Below are 14,484 nucleotides of genomic sequence, written 5' to 3'. Positions count from 1 at the left end.
CCATTAAGCCCAGCTTAAAGTTTTCCTAATCCAAAGTCCCCCAAAACACATTCCTCCAAACAAAAGCATGGTCGGGCCTATCACAGCAATACTTCAGTCCCTGGTAACAATTTTTGTCTTAGTCAGTGTTCTGTTGTTGGGAAGCGACACCATGATCACAGCAACTTTTGTAATGGAAAGCATTTAATTAGGGCTGGCTTACAGTTCAGAGGTTTAGTCCTTTATCATGGTTGTGAGAACCATGGCTGCACACAGGCAGACAGGGTCCTGGAGAGGTAGCTGAGAGTTCTACATCTAGATCAGCAGTCATCAGGAAGAGAGAGACTCTGTGTGTGTGTGTGTGTGTGTGTGTGTGTGTGTGTGTGTGTGTGTGTGTGTGTAAATGTTGAGGTGAAATATCATGGGCTTGCTACTCTATCCCTTTCAACCTTTCCCTTTTTTTACTCTATCATTGCCATTTTGTCCTCGTCTAAGGCTCATTTATTCTGGTCCAAGCTGGTTAACCCTTGTCCATTCTCATTGTTTCTATCTTTTTTAGATCTACCACAGTGGGGGGCTATGCAGACAATTTCCAATTTTTAGGTTCTCAGCACCAGTTTCAGCAGGTTATGTTGTGACCTGACCAAACTCCTCTTCTTTAGGTGTGTTCTTCATTCTGCTTCAGCTACTTTTCATGGTCCTTTTTATTAGGAACACAAGAGCTGTTTGCCATGTTGACCACACATGGCTCAGCTAACATTTTTCTTTCCTTAATAAATGGTCCATATAAATTTCCTGGTGATCACGTTCTTCAGTTGGTCACTCATGACACTGTATTCTTTGATATCAGCCTATGACCTAGTTTTGATATTTTGTTTATAATAGGTTCTAGCTAGATATGAGAGAGAGAGAGAGAGAGAGAGAGAGAGAGAGAGAGAGAGAGAGAGAGAGAGAGAGATATCCCTTGTAGACCTCATCATTTATTTAAGTATCTCATTTTTGAGAGGCAAGACTATAGCATCATCTGTCATCTCTTGTGATAAAAGGAGAGCAGGAAGCCATGGCCTAAGTAATGCCCTTGTAGGATCTTCGGAATAGTTTTTTTTTGTAGTTTGCCTCCATCTGCTCATCATGATGGGATTCAGCTTTTGCTCTTCCGCTTTTTCTTTCAGAAAGTATTATGAGGGATGCTGAGGACTTCATGCTTTGGAAAGAGACACAGCTCTGGAATTAAAAATTGCCACTTCTGAGAGGATGCTGGGAATGTGCAGAGGGAGACGGAAATTCTTGGCTGCTTCTTTGACTCTGCTCTGCATCCCAGCCATCACCTGGATTTACTTGTTTGCTGGGAGCTTTGAAGGTAAGAACAAAAGCCAAGTGAAAGGGAAAATGGAGGGGGGGTGTAAAAGAATACAGGCTGTTATAGCTAGAAAGAGCCTGGAAGCCCTAGTGTTTCTTGGGTAAAATATTGGATTAATGTTGCCTGTCAGGGGAAATGATGTGTAGCATTCCCACAGGTAGTTGGAGGAGGTCAGCATAGTGAGGAAAATATAAGTTTCTGCAGTGGCAGGGCGTGGATAGACAGATGTCCAAAGCCTGTTTGGTCACATTGTCCCTGTGTAGTAAACACAGGGGAGAAGGTTGAGCCTTGTTAAATGGCTTGACTTTCCTGAATCCAGATACTTTATTAATTCATCCATCTAGTCATTTGTTGGTTCACACATTCAAAATTTTCTTGCTTTTTGACATCCTCAGTAAACCTAGTGCTGAGAATACGAAGATAACATATCTAGACATACACTGTCTCATGGATACAGACGGGTGTATGTGCTGTGATAGAGAAGGCAGGCTACTGGGGGAGAGGTTTGTGGGAGCTGTCAGACTGAGGCTGGGGATGAAAGATTATCCTTCACACTGACAAAAAGAGCTTGGGGATGAAGCAAAGGAGTTGCCTTCCCTGAACAAATAAAAGCAAATGACCATTGCTGCCACTTTCCAGAAATGAATAGGAAAGACAAGCCTTGCCATTTTCCTAGCCAACAGTTTTGAATGTGGTGTAATGTCTTGATTGTCAGTGATTATGTCACTGCTTCAAGGTGGGAGGCAAGGTTGGTGTAGATGTGGAGACTTCCTTTTTTAATTTGTCCCACACTAGAATTAGAAAAAAAAAAAAAACCTTACATGACAGTCTGTCTCAACAAAGTCACTACTATGTGTTTGAACATTTCCTTTGTGCATAATTTTATTGACAGTTCAAGGCTACCTTTTAATTAGGCATTTGACTCCACATTCGGAGCTGGAGTTAGTGAGGCCGAATATAAAGATGACAGAGCTGTGCACTTGCTGAACAGAGGTGATTGTTTTTTTATTTAAAGATTTATTGTTATTGTTTTTAATTATTTGTGGTTATGTATGTCTGCATACGAGTATGTGCAGATGTCCAAGTAGGCCATAGGTGCTAGATACCCAGAGTTACAGCCAGTGTGAGTTGCCTAATGTGGGTGCTAGGAACTGAACTTCTGTCTTCTGAAAGAGTATCAATTGCTTTTCATAGCTGAACCATGTGTCTTGACTCCAGAATGGGGGTGATTCTAGATCCCTAGCCCATAGCAGGAGCCCAATGTTATACCCCTGTCATTGTCCCCTTCTCCTAGCAACATCCCTAGACTGGTCAGACACTTCATCTAAACAGCTTTAATAGATTAAATTGTACTCTGGCAGTGAGGGACTCCTTTCTGCAGAGGGGTCAGAGGGAAAGTGGTGAGTTGATGGTGATCCTGGTGAAGCTAGGAGGAAAGTTTCTCATCTGAGTCAATGTGAGAGGGGCTTTATGAAAGAAGCAGAGGCACCCAGGACTAGTTCAGTTCCAGATGTGAAAATGTGACTGGGCATGGTGACCATGCCTAAAGCCCCAGTACAGACTGAGGCAGAAGGACTTTTGAGTTTCAGCCTAGCATGGCTTAACATGATGATACCTTTACAAAACCAAAACCGACCACAAACCACAACAGAGCAGAACACAGCTCACCACAGCATACCACATCAAAGCATAGCAAAGCACAGCATAGCAAACCAAATGAGAGAAAATAATAATCAAAGGGAAAACAGGCTTTTGGCAATACAGGAAAACTGCTAATGATATTAGCATAATAATCTAGGAGGAGGAGAGAGTGGGGATGGATATGATCAAGATACATTGTGTGTGTGTGTGTGTGTGTGTGTGTGTGTATGTGTGTGTGTGTGTGTGTGTGTATAATGTTCAAAAGAATTATCAAAAATATTTTAAAATTAGCATAATAATGTTAAGAAGGCAATGTTGATATTGACAATATAAACAATTGTCATTGTTATCATTTCTGTGTGCCAGACGTTGTACAGAATCATTTTTTAAAGTGACTTATCTATAGTACAGTGAATGACCCTGTTGTAAAGATGGGAAGCATACAGTATAAAAGCTTCGTTGATCTGCCCAAGGCCTCCAAGCCAGTCAGGATGGAGCCCAGCTTAGATTCAAGAGCTTAAGATTTTTTTCTAATACCATACTGTAGACTGAAGTTATGGGGATTTTGGCAAGGAATTTTACTAGATGCCACATGACCTTTATACATTGAAGTTATATAGAATTAATTTTGTTTCAGTCTTAAAAAATTAATTTATTCTTTGATAGTTTTATATATGTATATAATTCACCATAGACACAGTCATCTCTCCACCCTCCCTTATTGTCTGCTCATACCCACCAATCCCCATTTCTTCCTATCAAGTCTCTGTGCCACTTTTCTTCCTTTTGTTTTTGTTTTCTCTTGTAATGTACTGAATTTAACTAGGGCTATCATGAACATGGATGTATCACTAGCAATAATGATTTTTCTCTCCTCTAGTAGCTTTCTTCTGCCATTAGCTGCACTCTGTGTTGGCCTCATGAGACCTTCCCCCATCTATGAATGAATTTGCTGATTTGGTCTTACGTGGACTCTATGTAAGCAATTGTAGCTGTTAGGAGTTTGTGAGTGTCATGGCCATGTCATGCCCCTAAGACCATTGTTCATGGCCCTTCTCTATATTCTTCAGCTGTTATGTTCTTTCCAATTCTTCCTCCATGACATTCCCTGAGCAGTGGGGGGAGTGGGGGATGATATGTGTGTCCTCTTTAATCCTGACCACTCTATAGTCACTTTTTCTAAGTACCTTTACCATTCATGAGTCTGGGCCTTAACTGCCATTCAGTTGTGTTCCTGTATCCCTTTCTAATCAAGTTGGTACTGTAGCATGCAAGGTGTAACACTGGGGGAATACTACTATAGAATTTTAATTCATGCTCAGTGGCACAAATTAGTCTAAACTGATTTTGGGGGGAAAAGTATTTATTAATGAGATGGTTTAGTGCTTGCCAACTCGATGAGATCAAGAGTCACTTAGGGGACAAACCTCTGGACATGTTTGTAAGGAAGTTCCTAGATTGGTTTAATTTAGCTGGGAAGACCCACTTTTAATGTGGGTGGTCCTGCAATGAACAAAAAGGAGAAAGCAAGCTGAGCCCGAGTGTTCATATTTCTCTGCTAGCTGCTGTGCAGTGTGACCAGCTGCCTTAATCTCCTGCCACCATGCCTTCCCTGCAATAATGAATCTAAGTGAGCTGACCCAAGTTAAGCCTTTCCTTCCTTGGGTTGTTTTTGTCAAGTGTTTGGCCACAACAACAAGAAAAGTAGCTAGTACAAGTGGTTAATACAGTAGAGTTACAGACAGTCTAGGCTGAAGACAGGGTTGGGTCAGATTGCTCAGATGATGTTTGTGTTCCTAGGTCTTCCTCCATTCCCGTGGTTGACTTCTCTGTACTGACTCCTCTCCAGATAGCGTTTCCTACATGAAGAACGTTTGAGGCTTCCATCTTATCCTTCTATTCTTCCTCATTCCAGAGCATTGCCTCTGACTGGATTACCTGTGTTTACTTGCCTTAATATCACAACACAAAACATGCTCACTGTAATCAGAGCTTAGGGGAGAATTTGGCACTTTATAGTTACCCTTGAACTCTGTAATATATTTTTCTGGTTACAAGCTAGTAAGGAAAACACCCCTTGATGGCAAAGCGGAGAGCTAGGTTGTGGGGAGCTTGTAGCTGTCTGTTTATGATTTGCTATGAAGCATCAAAATATGTGGTCCAGCCATAGCTGATGGAGTGTCTGGAGTCGTTGATATAATGATCTTACCAGACTGTTAAGGAAATTATGAGAAATTTGAGTATAAAGGCAATATTTAGAACAGCACAGCCAGATTGGATGAGAGTGTTCTACTTGTTAGCATAGTACTTAAGAATAAACTTGAATCTCTGAGTCACAAACTGCATTTGCTAAGTGATAGGTGACATGAGCACAGTAGCAAAAATGTCTACTAGGAATGACAAAGCCTATGGATCTTCACTTTCCAAGCACTAGTTAGCCTGTAGCATTTATTTATAGGCTGTACACTATAAGCATTGTCTATAGACAAGTCAGCATGCTTAGGAAGATATAGGTGAACAACATTGTCAGCTCAAGTTGTTTACATAAGCAGGAAGGAACTGGAATATTTACCCTTGAGACACAGAGGCTCAACATGCACAGGATCAGCTTCAGGAAACAGTCCATGTCACTGGGGCATGAAATAAGGACAGCTCCAATGGCCCTTGACTTTGACCAGTGATGTGGCCAGAAGTCAGATGTCCAGCCCCTCATAACAAAGATTGCTCTGTGCCTGGCTGAAATGAGCTGTCCAGAGAGGGTGTGTAATGCCCCTAGGAGAAACGTGGAAGCAGAAGTTCATTATCCTGAATTAGTGGTAATCATCTAAGATGACCTGTGTGACCTGACTCTGAGATCTGTAGACTCTAGAGGAGGCTGAGTAGCCACCAGCAGTCAAAAGTCATCTCTTTTGTGATGTACCCTGTCTGTTGCTGCAGGCAATGTCCTTAAAGAGGTTCTGTACATATGTTCCTCTCTCAGTTGTTAATCATCGCCAGTGCTCCCTATACCTCACTGACTGACACCTTTAAGGCTTTGGCTTTGTAGTAGGTGGTGCCATAAATAACAGAGTGTTGCTGCCAGGATTTATGGAAGTATGATTCATGTTTTCAGTGGGTTTGGTTATTTTCCAACTCTGGTTAATTCCAATGGGTCTCCTGAGAGCAGAGCCTAGATTCTCCTCTGAGCTGCAGATATTCTTGATACTAAAGTTTAGCAGTCTGATTAGTTGATTACCTGGAGTGGTACAATGAGACTAGAGCACAGAACAGAATCAGGCATCCCAGACTGTGAAGTCAGCTTAGCTGGGCATAGCTGGGTACTTGGAGCATAGTCTCTCTCCTCCCTTAGCTTTAGTCTCCTTAACATGAAATAAAATTGTCAAAATGAAGCCCACTGTTTTGGCATACTAACATTTCTACATTCACTATAATACAAGTGTATTATACTAGAAGTCTGACATAACTGAATTGGAAGCAGCTAGAGTCTTCCCTAATTAGGAAGAGCTATAAACAGAAAAGGAGGTGCTTTTACAATCATATAATTCTAAGGATGGAACCAGTATTAGTACATAAACTTTATGGAATCAAGATCTGACTCATGAGAGTTAAGAATGCCAGTTCTAACCATTAGGTCACCAGGCATGGAGTTACTCATTGTTTGATCCTGTTGAAGAGGCCCAAGGAAATCAGGAGGAAGATGCTACCTGGGTGTGTCTTCTTTGGTTATTTAAGTCTTGGGTTTCTAATTCAACTTTTTATTTCACTAATTGTCGTTTCTTCCTCTACCCTGTGAGTGAGCATCTCCAGCCCTTGCCTGTTTTGTCTTGTCCTTTGGCCTAGTCACTCTCCCTCCCCACTCATTCCCTCTGTCCCTCAGATGTTACACTCTAGGCTTGGCCCCTAGCACATGTGATTTTTGTTTCCTGTCTGTTACCCTTTGTGTGTGTGTGTGTGTGTGTGTGTGTGTGTGTGTGTGTGTGTTTGTGTGTGTGTGTGTTTCCTTCCTGAGAATGTCCAGAGCTACCCCAGGGCACCACTCTGCCCTTTGCCCTTGTCTCCCTGGATTGTTTCCTGGTATCTTCCACCTTGGGCTTTTTTAGAGCCTGGCCTTTGCTGTCAACTGTGGGTTCTGCTCCTTTCTCAGAGACACTCTTGGTCCTGTCATCCTCTCTTTGCCTTCCCAGTCCATCTGACTTAGATTGTCGGATCTCAACTTCAGTGCTCATGACCTTCCGTTAGTGTTGCTGCATCCCCTTCTTACTCATAGCTCCTTGTTTTCTTTCCTGTCACCACGTGTCTGTTGTTGACTTCCAGCACCTGTGATGGTATCTGGAGAATTGATCGTCATGTTCAATGTTGATCTTCAAATGTTGGCCAGCTGAAGGCGTGAGTGAGTGAGTAAGTACATGTGCCCTCCCCAGGCGCTGAGTGCAGCTGATCTCACCACTGTCTCCTGGATAAACTTCTGACAGTAATCCTGATGCTTTTGCCAACTCTTCCCTTTCTCTGAAACTTACCATTCTTGTGTTCACTGGGATTCTGCTGCCTCATTGACCTCCCTGGGAAAAGTACTTTGTTTCTTAAATTTCACTTTGTTCTTTCTGCCCTGTATCTTTCTACCTGTCCTTTACAGGTAGATTTCTTCTCAAACAGCACCTTCAGTACCCATGTTCATTGCCATTTCTCTCCGATGTCAGATCCCTTGTGGAGATGCTGTGACCAGCATATAGCAAGTGGCATTTGTTGCTCTGATATCTCTGCAACTGTGTGAGTTTCTTGTAGGAGAGACCTGTTTGACTCATCACTTTAGTACTAGTGTCCAACTCAACGTTAATTCTTTATGAGTCCTTAATAATTGTTTATTGAGAAGGGTTCTTCCTTCCACACATTTACTGCTGTTTTTTTTTTTTTTTTCTTTTTCTGTTTTTGTGGCAAGGTCTCATGTACTTGAGGCTAGCCAAGAACTTGCTGTGTAGTCAGTGATGGCCACTGAACTCCCAACCTTCCTCCTGGAATTAGGATGTATTTTGTGTGGAGTTCTGTCTGAGGAGAGGGATAGGAACTCCTGGTTCCTGGTGCTATAAGCTTCTATGATAGTGAGACCCCAGGCCACTGCTCTACAGCCTATCTTTCAATGTGGTGATGATGTTGAATCTTGGACTTGAGCACTTGTGCCCAGGCACACCTTCATTTTATTTGAGACCACTCTGTTACTTTTCCCCAGACCCACCTTTCCTCTTGGGCCTGCTCGATTTTATTTGCAGTGTGGTTTTTCTTTTCTGCACTTCAGGGGCAAACGGTCAGCTCTTGATGGGTTGCCAACATGTGGAAGAAGGAGACTTTAAGCCATTGATTAAAATGTTCACATCTGCTGCCTGTGATAATCAGCTCAGTACAGATGCTTTCCTTGGCTAGAGAGGCAAGACAAGGGAGGGTTATGGGTGTTGCTTGAAGTTGGATGTCTCCAGAGCATGTAAAGTCCAGGTAATTTATAACCAGTGTCTTCAACAAGAGTAGGACATTAATTTCTGATCTGATTTCAGCCTGCACTCATACTTTGCATTCCTAAAGCCTCTGTTGACTGCTCCTTTTATTCTTATTGAAGCAGAAGCCTCCCACTCAAATATGTTTGACAGCCATCCCAGTGAATTTCAACAGAAAGGCAAAGAGTCCTGACATCTGACCATTTTGCAGAGTTGGAATAAGAACTAGAGTTGTTAAGTTAGAACACATAACCCGTGGGAAAGGGGGCATGGAGTGTAGATGAGAGCTTGCTAAAATGTAACTGATTACTTAGCTTCATGTGTACCACCCCGTCCCTCAGCCCAGGGATCTTCTTGCCAGTTTTTCCCGAGACCAGACTATGCAAGACATGGTTTCCTTCTCCCCTGGGACTGGTTGCTGTGGCAGCTTCCATAGCCGCAAAGCCCATTTTGGTCTTCCTGCCAATGGCCCAAATGTATCACTTCCTAAGGTTATTATAGGGTATATGAATACAAGATGCTAAATATAAAATGAAATGGAAAGTATAATATAAAGGCTATGTAGATGAATTGCTAAATGGTCTTATTAATAAAAAACATGGAGCCAGAAATTGGGGTTAAAGCTGAGAGATCAGAGGAATAGGACAAGCCACAAGCCAGCCTCATCTCACCGACCTTCAGTTTCCAAAGAGACCTACTTCCTGTATACCCATGCCTATATTCCTTTCTGTTCTACTAACTCATTTCCTCTCTCTGCCCAGCTACATCACTTCCTCTTCCTGTCCAGCTTTGTCACTTCCTGTCTGTCTGTACAGACCTCCAGACCTTTATGGTTAACTAGTATTGGAACAGCCTGCCTCTGTTCCCAGTGTGGCCTTGAACTCACAGAGATCCAGACAGATCCCTGCCTCCCAAGTGATAGGATTAAAGGCATGTGCTACCATTGCCTGACTTCTATGTCTAATATAGTGGCTGGCTTTTTCCTCTGTTCCTCAGATAAACTTTACTGGGGGATGCAGATAAAACATCCCCACAAAGCTATGTTAATTTTTTTAATAAATTAAAACTAAAGAGCTTTCTTAGTTAGCAGACAATAAAAATTGGTGCTGAGCTTACATAAAATCTTACAAAGAATGAGAATGTGAAAGTAGGTAATTGGTATTAAACACTTCTCAGGCTGCGGGACACATAGTAGAGTTGCAGGTGCCTTGAGTTAGGAATCTCATTAAGAGTAATGGAGTCTGACCATTTTATGGGGTACGAGATGGTTGCTAAGATGATCTCTGCTTCTTCTGTACTCAGTTTTTGATCTTAAAATAACATTGGCTCCCTGTAGAGTAGTGAAAATGACTCTGGAGTATCTGTTTACTGCATTTCTTGTAAGTCTTGGCCTTTGACAGAATCAGAAAGCCTGGTTTTTATGAATTACAGTGCCTGCCTCTAGCATGAATCTTAGAGTGTCTTATTAATAAAATCAAACCTGAGGCCAGGTATTGGGGTGAAGCTGGAAGATCAGAGAGACAGAACAAGCCACAGCTAACCTCACCTGGCCAACTTCTCAGCTGGTCTTGTTTCCTCATACTGGAAGCTTCTGTGTCCTCATCCGATTGGCTCTCAGCTGAACTGCTGCTCGAAAGCCTGAAGCTTAACCAGCTAAAAGCTTAACTAGCCAAAATGCTTCTAATTTCTGGTCCTCATGCCTTATATACCTTTCTGCTTTCTACTACCACTCCCTGGGATTAAAGGCTCGCTTTCTGGGATTAAAGGCATGTGTCACCATGCCTGGCCGTTTCCAATGTGGCCTTGAACTCACAGAGATCTAGAGGGATTTCTGCCTCTGGAGTGCTAGGTTTAAAGGTGTGAGTGCCACCATTTTCTAGCCGTTGTATCTAGTGGCCGTTCTGTCTCTGACCCCAGATAAGTTTATTAGGGTGCACAATATTTTGGGGAACACAATACCATCACATTTTCCCTTTTTTGTCTAAAATTTAAAAAGCTTATAACTAATACAAGAAAAATTATATCCAATAAATCAAGATTACATTAATGATGTCTAGTCCATTAACGTTTGATAGATTCAGGCAAAAAACTCCATTATATATATTAAAAATGTCCAGTCTAGTAACATTTGATAAACTCAGACAAAAAATTTTCGTTACTTATCCTATTTAAAACAAGTAATTCCTTTTTAAAAGTATCTTTTCTTTTCATAATAGATTCAGTAATCTTCCTTTTGTCATTTTTATATCTTCCCCTTTTTTTTTTTAGTGTAGATTCAGTGATCTACCCATTTATCCTATTATTCTTTATCTTTTTTCTCAGAATAGATTCAGTGATCTATCTCATATCTATATTCTTCTCTCTTTTTTCTTTCTTTTTTAAACAAAACCTCTGAATCTAATCTCCATGTGTTCAAGGATACATCCAGCATTGGAGACATATGCCTTTAATCTCAATACCAACCATAGAAGACCTGGAGGTCTGTACAGACAGGCATTGATGAGGCGGTCATGTGGTTGAGTTTACAACCAATGAGAAGGCAGAACAGAAAGTCTTTATAAAGACAGACACACAGGAAGTAGGTCTCTTTCGGAGAGGTACAACACCAGCGACAGTGAAGGGTAAGGTTTTCAGCTCTTAGCTATTGCTCTGACCTCTTGGCTTTCATCTCTGTATTGGCTCTGTGTTTCTTATTTAATAAGATGGTTGGTTACATCTACACCTGCCTTAATCATAGTTTTAATTACTCCCAGGAAACCATTTGAAAATATTAAATAGTTCATTCTATCAGTATAACATAGTTCTCAACACTCAGGTGGCAGAGGCAGGTGGATCTTTCTGAGTTCCAGGCCAAGTAGGGCTACATAGTGATAAGTTGTTTCACTATATATCATTAGTGTTGAAGTATGGTACAATGTGGCACTCTTTGCTTTGGCCCTCCAAGGATATGAACCATTCTTTTGGTCATTAGTGTCAACACAATACATTTCCCACTCATTAGTCAGTGTGATGGCTATTCTTGGTTGCCAACTTGACTATATTTGGAATGAGCTACAATCTAGAAATGGAGGGTACACTTGTGATCCTGATCTTGAGGTAAGAAGACAACATGCCTTTGATCTGGATCTTAAGTCTGGATGACACACACCTTTAATCCAGACCTTGAAGTTAGAAGGCACACCTTTAATCTGGGTGACACCTTATGCTGGAAGCCTATATAAGAACAACAGAAGAAGGAATTTGTCATTTGTTCTTTGCTGGCTTGCCCTTGTCTTGCCAGCACATCCATTCCTTCACTGACATTGGGGCCTACTTCTTTGGGATTCCAGCATATACAGAAGACCTGCTGAGACACCAAGTCTCATGGGGTCGAGCAGCTACTAGATTCTTGGACTTTCCATTCACAGCTAGCCATTGTTGGATTAGTTGGACTGCAGCCTGTAAGTCATTCCAATAAATTCCGTATATATAATATGTATATAAATATATAATATATGTGTATATATAATATATATGTATGTATATGGTTATATGGAACAAGCCAAACCTACACCTTGTTCTTATGAGAGACAGAGAGATTCATTCCATAAGTTCTATGATTCTAGAGAACCCTGACTAATACAGTCAGTTAGACACCTTGATTATCTTACTGCTGCACTGCAGAATCATACAGCTTTGGTTCAGTTAGTCCTTGTGCTTAATAATGTACCAAACAGGAATAGTGATGCTGCCAGTTTTGATAGACTGGAGCAAAGCTTAGAAGTGCTGCCTTTAAGCTGACATTGCTGATGTGTACAGTAAGAATAAATCTTCTATCCATGAAACTAGAGAGAAGGAGGAAGAGAGACATGCTTATTATTATTGGCACACATTTTGTTCTCAAACTTCAAAAGTTATGGCCTCAGTGCATAAGAAGTGCTGAGTTAAGATGAAAAAAGGAATTAAATTTGTGTATGTATAGGAAAAAGCATCGTAACTTCAAGTTTCATTGCTGTGTACAGTTCCAGGCATGCCTGGAAGGTCTTGGGACATGTCTCCTCTTGTGAGAAGGACACCACTTTGGTTCCTATGGCTGCTGCAGCAAATCACCACAGTCTTGGTGGCATAATAAAATCCCTTTTCTAGATGTCAAAAATTATTCTCAATAGACTGGAGTCAAGGTGTGTGTATGGCTTGTTCCCTCTGTAGGCCCCAGAAACAACTTCTCTCCTAAGGTTTTTAGCTTCAAGGGGCCACATACTGTTAATTGTTGTGGCTCCTTTCTTATCTCCCAGCCAAAAGAGTGATGTCTTCAGGCCACCCTCTCTCATCTCTCAGTCAGAACTCTGCTCTGTCTACTTCTGTTCTTTGTCTACAACTACCCTGCTTTCTTGTTCTGAGGATTGTTACTCTGCACTGGGCCACCCAAGCAGCCCAGGATAATCAGCTCATCTCAATATCCACTGGTCCTTCAATGGATATGTGGGTTGTGGTTATTAGATATTAGCTATGGTGGGAGGAAGTAACTCTGTTCTCTCCATCCTTGTCCACATTGAGACAGTGTGAGATGTTGTATCATCTACTTCCTTATAAAGATATCTTAGTGTCCCCCGGGAGTTTTTAGTTAAAAATTATATATATAATATATATATTTGAATTTAGTTGATCTAATTTGTCCAGCATGTTACCATAAAATTTGACCAGAAATGCATCAAGGTTTTTCTGTCATGAAATATCTAGTATTTTTGAAATTTGTAGATCCCACTTTTAAAGGCATTTTAATTTGTTTAATTTCAGATATCAGTTTGCAAAAGGTTTTGATGATTTTAGACAGAAGCTAATAGTTGAATAGCTTTGATAATTACAAGCAAAAGGCAGCCATTGATGTAATTACTTTGGAACACCAATTGGTTTTGTCAAGCAAAGTCAAGCATACCCATAACCCATCATATCTATCTCTTGATTCCCTGTGATATTCCTAACAGACATGTATGCATAAAGCTTTGAACTGAGATGCTTACATGAGTGTTTTTTATGGAAGTACCAAGTAGGACATTGTAAAATGTCCATAAATAGACATTTATGGCACTGCAATATTAAAGTGGACAAATAGCAACATGTTTATATAGTGAAGCTCCATAAAGCAATTGAAGTGAAAATAGACTCGTGGTGCTGACTAGAAGGCCATTGCTTGCTGTGAACTGTGCAGAGTTTAAATCCAAGCAAGATTGAATATATACCCTTGTCAACCAGTTGTACTGATTAAGTCTTGTGGGGACAGGATAGCCTAACATCGGGGCACAGAACAAAGATGCTGGGATGCTGGTAAGTGTTGGGTTTTTTCACCATTGTAACAATTATACAGGTGTGTTACTTTATGATAATTTATTAAGTATTTTGCACTTGATGTAGTCACTTTCCTGTGTATATAAACCAGCCCGGTCAACCTGGCTGTCTTCCCACACCTGACTATGGTACTTCTGGCCATTGACATGTTCTTTACCACCTGGTTCTTCATTTACGAGGTCATCTCCACCAAGTACATACGTAACATTTACAAAGAGCTCCTCATTTTCTTGGTGGCCTCACTCTTCATGGGCTTTGGAGTCTTCTTCCTCATGCTCTGGGTTGGCATCTATGTATGAGTCCCCAAGGGTACCCACCAGGCAGCTTCACCAAGTCCCTGCTTTTGTAAATTAATTTTTTACCATTGCTACAAGTGTCCTACCTACTGTTTACAATACAGATGTGTGACAAAAAAAAAACCAAACAAACCAAAAAACCAAACAAACAAACAAAAAACCACACACACAAAAAAAAAAACCCACAGAAAAAACCAAAAACCTATGAAAATCAAGTACTCATTCAGTAAAGCACTTCTCTGGCAAATGTGTGAGGATCTGAGGACTTTACATTACCAGAATACACATTAAAAGCTGGTTGGTGGTGCAAGCTTATAATCCCAGAGATGCTGAGATGGGAGTCAGAGATTGGCCAAGCTCCCTGGACAGGTACTTAGCTAAGTTCCTGGCCAGTGAGAGA

At 41.1% G+C, this 14,484-nt stretch overlaps 1 protein-coding gene and 1 pseudogene across 3 annotated transcripts in view; both read left to right on the top strand.

Annotated features, from left to right (window-relative positions):
• Positions 1–14,484, top strand: part of Large1 (LARGE xylosyl- and glucuronyltransferase 1) — a 535,843-nt gene that overhangs the window by 137,169 nt on the left and 384,190 nt on the right. For all 3 annotated transcript variants that reach the window (XM_059264258.1, XM_059264259.1, XM_059264260.1), the window contains exon 2: positions 1,152–1,339. In XM_059264258.1, the coding sequence (XP_059120241.1) occupies positions 1,234–1,339 (106 nt within the window). In that variant the 5' untranslated portion in view covers positions 1,152–1,233. The remainder of the gene's footprint in view (positions 1–1,151; positions 1,340–14,484) is intronic.
• LOC131910367 (transmembrane protein 258-like) lies at positions 11,473–14,087 on the top strand (annotated as a pseudogene).

This window comes from Peromyscus eremicus, chromosome 5, assembly GCF_949786415.1.
Source record: "Peromyscus eremicus chromosome 5, PerEre_H2_v1, whole genome shotgun sequence".
NCBI classification, from domain to species: Eukaryota; Metazoa; Chordata; class Mammalia; order Rodentia; family Cricetidae; genus Peromyscus; species Peromyscus eremicus.
Note: the sequence above shows the minus strand (reverse complement) of the source record. Positions and strands in the feature narration are given on the sequence as shown.